At 48.4% G+C, this 7,376-nt stretch overlaps 1 protein-coding gene across 1 annotated transcript in view; it reads left to right on the forward strand.

Annotated features, from left to right (window-relative positions):
* Positions 1–677: 677 nt before the first annotated feature.
* The window catches only part of OPALIN (oligodendrocytic myelin paranodal and inner loop protein), an 8,913-nt gene continuing 2,214 nt past the window's right edge, over positions 678–7,376 (forward strand). The window contains exons 1-4 of the mRNA XM_023754832.1: positions 678–695; positions 1,649–1,684; positions 4,383–4,418; positions 6,280–6,402. Of these exons, the coding sequence (XP_023610600.1) occupies positions 678–695; positions 1,649–1,684; positions 4,383–4,418; positions 6,280–6,402 (213 nt within the window). The remainder of the gene's footprint in view (positions 696–1,648; positions 1,685–4,382; positions 4,419–6,279; positions 6,403–7,376) is intronic.

Genomic DNA, 7,376 nt, shown 5'->3' on the forward strand with positions numbered 1-7,376 from the left:
CATGAAGAGTATGGCACCTCGTGGACCCTCACACACCTGCGTGCTTTACAGTTCGGGTGGAGCTGCCCCCAGTGTCATTTCCGGTGGACTTATCCTGTAAGGTGGGCAGGGCACGTTGGTCGTGTCCCCATTCTGAGGATGGAAAACCTGAGCCTGGGAGATCTGTGTGAGGACATGGAGACCAGAGAGTCTGAATCACTTTTCCACGGCCACACAGCTTCTAAGTGGCTGAGCCTGGACTCGGACCCAGGGGAGGGTTGCCTCACCCCACCCAGCTGCCTCTTTAAAGAACACTGCGTCAGATTCTTCTCCACCCAACTTTACGTGGTGTTTTTCTCTCCGCGAGAGCACTGTAGTGTGTTTCTACAAAACATAGACGTCTTTCTGACATTGGCCAAAACCTTCGTCATCCAAATATTGATAAACAGCACATGCAATGGCTCACTTGTTGCTGCTCCTCCCGTCTGCCGTCCACCCAAAGGAAGCTTTGTCTTGGGCCTGCTGACGTCAGTACCCAGTACTCACCGATGAGATAAGGCTCTGGGCAGCTGTGTTCCGAGCAGTGACCAGCAAGTGTCCTTGCAGCATCCGTGGGCTTGGTTGGTTAGGTCCCTTGAGGAAGAAGACTCTGACCTGTGGTGGCCCAGATGACCCTCTTGCTCTAATGTCCTAGAATAATGTCTATCTTGCTCTCGGTAAAGAGTATCCTGGAAAGACTGGCATTGATGAGCCAAACGATGGTGACAGAGATGAGATGAGAGGAGGAAGGGCCAGTGGAGCCCTTGGCAGGGCCTGACCCAGATAAGTGGGCACCTGGGCAGGTGAACAATTTGGTGCCCCATTGAGCCCATGAACTTTAAACATTGACTCCAGCCCAGCCGGCGTGGCTCAGTGGTTGAGCATTGACCTATGAACCAGAAGGTCACAGTTCGATTCCTGGTCAGGGCACATACCTGAGTTGTGGGCTTGATCCCCAGTGGGGGGCATACAGGGGGCAGCCGATCAATGATTCTCTCTCATCATTGATGTTTCTATCTCTCTCTCCCTCTCCCTCTCTAAAATCAATAAATACATAAAAAAACAAAACCATTGACTCCATATTAGGGGGAGGGGGCAGCTGGGTGCTGAGTGAGGGGAGGGGAGAGAAGGGTTGGCTTCTCCTCTGTGGTCCTGACCCGCTCAGCCCCCAGCCTGGAACCTCTGCCTTCTCAGGCTCTGACCTGGGGAGCCGGTGTTCTGGTCGGAGCCGGCCCCGGGGAGGTCTTACTTCCGAACCCAAACAGCAAGTGCCAAGTGTTTCTAAATGCTCACAGTCCCTCCCTGAGGACAATTCTGGGGTGAGGAGGACCATTTTCAGCACTTTGCTGAATTTCTAGTAATGTTTTTACTGGCCTCCCGGGTTGGGGTCCCCCAGGCAATAGTCCTGCAGGCTGGCCCCTTGGTCTGGCCCTGGCTGAGGACTGACTTGATGCTCAGGCTCATCTGCTCCCCTGCCCTCTTTGTGGGCTGAGATCGGGAGAGGACACGAGCCGACTGACACTGTCTGGCCAGTCAGTGCTCTTAGAACTGCAGGGTCAGTGACTGGTGGAGCGGTCGGGGGCCTGGCTGGCCATTCGCGAGAGCTTTAGTGTTTCCTTCTCTTTTGCAGAGTTTTTCGCTGAACTTCACGCTGCCGGCCAACACGGTAAGTCCAGCAGCCCCATGCACCAGGCGCCACCGCAGACCCTCCCCAGGCCTCCAGAGCACCAGCGTGTACACCTCACCTGCAGGCACTTGGCTCTTCAAAGGCCCGATCAGGAGCTGGGGCTGCTGACATTTTTTCAAGGCTGAACATTGTAAATACACCGTTTGGAAAGAAAACAACATCCAGGGTTGTTTCTGACCAGTAGTGCTGCTGTGGTGGAGCTAGGCGTTTTCCTGGCCCAGTTTTCTAGTGGGTTTCACTGTGCCAAATGTTTCCGGTTAAGTCGTATGGTTATTCGAAGAGAATAAACTGGATCTACCTCATGAGCGGACACCTGAGCCAGGGTTCAAGTCTCCTGTAACACGAGGGCCCGGTCCTGGAGGGCAGCGGGAAGGTAGGGCCTTGTCACTCACTGCCGGCCTCCGGGGGCCCCTGCTGGCTGCCCTGGGCATCTGCCCAGACTCCCTTGGCACCTGCTGCACCCTCCTGGTGGCACCCTGCCTTCTGAGCCTCCCTGACTCGCTGGGCTCCCTGCTTCAGCCTCTGCCTGTTGTCGGCAGACAAATGCCCCTCCCTCTCCTGAGCTGTCAAAGCCTGTTAAGATGGTCCCAGCTGGAACTCCCCCCCCCCCCGCCCCCCAGCTGCTTAGGTTCAGCAGGTCTGTAGCGACCCCAGGTTTTGTCTTATCCTGGCGAGGCCACCCTGTGAAGGTAACTCAGAGGAGCAAGAAGCCATTGCTTTGCGGGGGAAGGGGAGAGGGGAGTGGGCGAGGAGAGGTCCTTGTGAGGCTGGTCGTCACCTTCTGGAGTGCCTTCTTGGTTAACAGCCATTTCTCTGGGAACTGTCCCCTCTCCCTGTGAACCTGTGTAGAGTGGCCCGCCATCCTGATCTGCCTGGGACCGTCTGCTTTTAACGCCAACTGTGCTGCAACCTAGGCAACTTCCCTGGAAAACCAGGACGGTCGGTCACCCTACCTCGCGGTTAAGTCTCTACCATATGACCCCTCCCTTTGGTGCAGCTGAGTGCCAGAGCCCTGGGAAGGGGCAGAGGTGGATACCTGGCTCATCAGAGCCTCTGCAGGGAGTTGGGAACACGGCCACAGAGGCAAGTGGTCCCTGTTGGGCCATACTGAACTGTCAAGTGCAAAAACTGAGTTGGGGTGCAGCATTGGGTCAGGGAAGGCAGTGTAACACAGCAGTTAAGAGCTTGGCTCAGGGCCAGACCATGCAGAAAAACTCATCTTCAGTGAGAAGAAGGAAGCAGATAAAGAAGTGCCCGTGTGAAAGGCTACGTGTCCGGGAGAGATGGAAAGGTCCTAGGAAGGATGGCTTTGGTCCTGACAAACTCCCAGACCCCAGCTCCGGTCCCTGGAGGAGCCAGACTCCCACTGCTTTGGGGCTCCACGAAGCACCCCTAAATCCTCTGGGGAGTCTAAGCCAGCCGAAGTGAATTTCTGTAACCTGAAAATAGAACATCTTACCTGAAATTATGTTCAACTTTTACCACAACCCAGAGAAATAAAACACTTTAGGCAAATGCAGTATTACGGTAAGATGGGGGAGGGGTGAGATTGTGTTCAGGTAGCACTGCAACCATTTAAGTACAAATGTCAATGCCTCCTTTACCACATTGCTCCTTTGGTGGGAAATCTTCGGGCAAGAGCCCTAGGCATGGAATTCAAGCACCCAAGTCCAGGTTAGATTTACGAGGATCTGTGGAACCTTAGACAAAATCCCATGACGTCTCTGAGATCTAGTTCATTTTTTGTGTGAAATAGAGACAAAAATTGTGAAAGCCTCAATCCCAGAGACAAGATATTAATGAGGTTGATGAGAATATTAAGTAAATAACAGGTCTGACTCGAGCTTTGCCGAGTTTCAAAGAATGACAAAGGCTTATTCTCCTGGTGCCCATTACACCCCTGGAGGTAGGTACTGACATCCTATTTTACAGATAAAGAAATCTGACCCCTTAGCCTGTGAGTGGAGACTGCCATTCCCCTCCAGGTAGAGAGCCCAGGACCTGACTCTTAACCCCACACTGGACCACTCAGCATAGTGGACAGCGGCTGGTTGCTCATGTAGATCTGGTTCCCTAGAGTTATTGACCCAGGTAAGACTATCACCTGAAACAGCTCATAACAAGGGGAGATCCAGCGTCTCTCCTTCAGTGGAGATGTGAACCGGAAACATGCAAAGTATTGATCGAGTGTGGCATTACCCCAGACACATGGACAGGTCACAATTTCAGATCCCCCACAGCCACTTGCTTCATTGCATGTTTGAAAACAATAAGGTGTCCTTCACCAGCTTCCACCAGTCTTTACCTTTTCCCTCTGGCAGTGGGGACAGGAAACCCAAAGTGTGCTGGGAAGGAGGTGGGGACTAGGGACCGGCGAAAGCCTTCTTGAGTTGTAAAGGGTGTCATGGCAAATCCCGGGGGTACATAACAGAGACTTCTCCCAAGTTTCTGAATTCTGTCTCCTTGTAGAAGAATCTCATTTCTTCTACCTGGAAAGCAGTCAAGTAAGGTTCTGTTTGGCAGTCATTGTTTCTATTGTTTTAATAGAACGTTTAGCAAAGGGGTGAATTTTAGGCACGATAGCTTCACATTTGGCAGACAGACTGTTTTGTATAATATTCATTCCACAGAGAATAGTCATTTGTTTTCTTAAGATAGATGTTCTTTTTCCACACAGACTTCCTCTCCAGTTGTTACAGGTGGGAAAGAAGTGGTAAGTATGCCACTTAAATTTGGGAGCCTTGGTTTGGTCATTTTTAAAACGGGGGTAATGATGCCGTACCCAGCTTGTGCATTTCTTTGGAGGGGTCAATGAATTTGATATGTGAGCTGTTACCAAGCACAGACTCTGGCTCAACTATTATTCTTATGACCAACTCAGCTCAGAAGTGAGGGAGAGAATGCAAATCACAGATGGATTTCACAACGTGTTGAGCGAAAGAAGCTAGACACAAAAGAGTTGGCAGATTCTGGAAGAATGCTTTGTTCAACACTGTTTCATTATAGCATTGGCGAGATGCTGTAGGAACGGAGCTCTTGTTTCTATTTATCAGTCCATGGTAAAACCGGTTTGATTGTACGTTGTTTCGCCACGTTCCAGGAACCTATAGATGTTAAGTGAGGACTTACTGTACATACTGTCTATATCAGCCGTGGGCAAACTACGGCCCACAGGCCAGATCCGGCCCGTTTGAGATGAATAAAACTAAAAAAAAAAAAAAAAGACCGTACCCTTTTATGTAATGATGTTTACTTTGAATTTATATTAGTTCACACAAACACTCCATCCATGCTTTTGTTCCGGCCCTCCGGTCCAGTTTAAGAACCCATTTTGGCCCTCGAGTCAAAAAGTTTGCCCACCCCTGGTCTATATGCATCTATATGGTGTTGAAAAACAGCCAAATCTACGGTGATAGATTTCAGGATAGTCTTACACACGGGGTGACTAAAAGGGGCTTCTGGGTGCTGGCAATGTTCTGTTTCTTCATCTGGGTGCTGGGTTCCTTATGTGAAAAGTCACCAATCTATATATTTATGATTGATATACTTTTCTGAATTTATGTCATATGAGAATCACACATTTATACAGATTCTCTTTTAAAAATATATTTTTATTGATTTCAGAGAGGAAGGGAGAGGGAGAGGGAGATAGAAACATCAATGATGAGAGAGAATCATTGATCAGCTGTCTCCTGCATGCCCCTACTGGGGATCGAGCCTGAAACCCGGGCATGTGCCCTTGACCAGAATCGAACCTGGGACCCTTCAGTCTGCAGACCGATGCTCTATCCACTGAGCCAAACCAACTAGGGCTGCAGATTATCTTTGATAATTCCAGAAAATTTGCAAATCTGAAAATTTATGTGGCTATTTCCACTTGGATCAAAACAAAGTGGGAATTTGAACATTAATTGGTTAATGCATTTAGTGTAAATAAAATTTTAAAAATTCACATCAAAATGGTGTGGGATATAATAAAACCTTTCACTTTTTGCCAAACCTATAGATAAAAATGGCACCTAATTATTGCTTTGAATCATATCTCAGTTAATGAAACATTTGTATTTCTGTTTCTAAGAATGTCCTGTTCATGTTCTTAGTCATTTTTCTACTGGATAATCACCTTTTTCTAATTGACTTAAACTATGTAAATTAAATCCTATGAAATTGAGCCCTTGCCCATGTACTGTACATTGGCAAACAATTTTTTTACAATAATTTCATTACCTGTTTGGATTTGGTATAACACTAAGGGTCCCTGAAGGCTTTTTAAATTATTATTATTATTTAAAATAAGTTTTTATTGATTCAGCGAGAGAGAGAGAGAGAGAAGAGAGAGAGAGAGAGAGAGAGAGAGAGAGAGAGAGAGAGAGACATCGATAAGCTGCCTCCTGCACCTCCCCTACTGGGGAGTGAGCCCATAAGCCAGGCATGTGCCCTGATAGAGAATTGAACCAGCGACATGGGATGATGCTCAACCAACCGAGCCACATCAGCCAGGACTCTTACTTTTAATTGATTGAACTTTTCCTTTATTCTTGGAGAATCTGACTCTGCTTTTCTCTCTGTGTCAGGACTGTGGGCCTTCTATTGGATTAGCCGCAGGCATCCCGTCTCTGGTGGCCACAGCCCTGCTGGTAGCTTTACTGTTTACTCTCATTCACCGAAGAAGAAGCAGCAGCAGCGAGTCCACTGAGGTGATTAGCAGCGTCCTTGGGTCTGGAGGTGTTGGCAGGAATCAGTATTTGAGTGAACTGGCTTTGGGGCAAAGTGTGTTTAGACTTATGTCTGTTTTCTGAGGACAGGACTGTGGACATTCCTGCACCTTGATTTCTCAGACTCATGAGCTGGCTTATCATACAACCTCAGTTCTTGTGAGGAAATCCGTGGCCACAAAGTTGGTATTTGGGGTGGCAAAAAGTAGCAGTGAAGAGGGACTTTGTTGCCATGGTAACGTGTCTGTACAGTGGATGTGTTTTTTAAAGTTGAGAAATAGAAGGGCACAAACTTCATAAAAAAGGAGATAATCTTAGGAAAGATAGAGGAGAAACAGGTGCTGAGGTGTCACCGGCAGGTGTATGTCCAGAGTATGTGGCTCTATTGTCTTTGCCCTTTTCCACATCTGAACACACTTCAGTCACAAGGGAATCTACCGACCCTGCCCCTTCCGAATGCCAGGTTGCTCTGGGCACCACGCTCAGAATGCAAAGGCCACCTAGCCGATATCCAGCGAGGTTCCAGGTTGTATACAACCGTGTCGTGTGGACTCTGGGTTCTAATTCCATCCTCTGTGAACATTCCTGGTGTTCTCACCGAGGTCAGCATTCACAGGGAGGTAGAAAACCGAGGCTCCAACCCTGGCTCTGCCACTTGATCACTTACGTGACCCTGGACTAGTGACTTAACCTTTTCTGTGCCTTGTTTCGTTCAACTTAATAGGAGTCATAAAAACTAGCCTACCTATTTTCAGAGGCAGGCAAATTTGCAAGGACCAAATGAGATCACGGATGTAAAGATGTGTTGGCAAGCGGTAAACTTCAACCATTCAGAAGTATTGTGCTTGCTGGTGGTATTAATTAAGTGGTAGTTTCTCAACCTTCAGTGCATTTTAAAATCATTGAGGAGGCTACAAATACCAGTCGCCAGGGCCAGTTAAATCAGTATCATGGGA

The sequence above is a fragment of the Myotis lucifugus genome, unplaced genomic scaffold, assembly GCF_000147115.1.
Source record: "Myotis lucifugus unplaced genomic scaffold, Myoluc2.0 scaffold_66, whole genome shotgun sequence".
Taxonomy (NCBI): Eukaryota; Metazoa; Chordata; class Mammalia; order Chiroptera; family Vespertilionidae; genus Myotis; species Myotis lucifugus.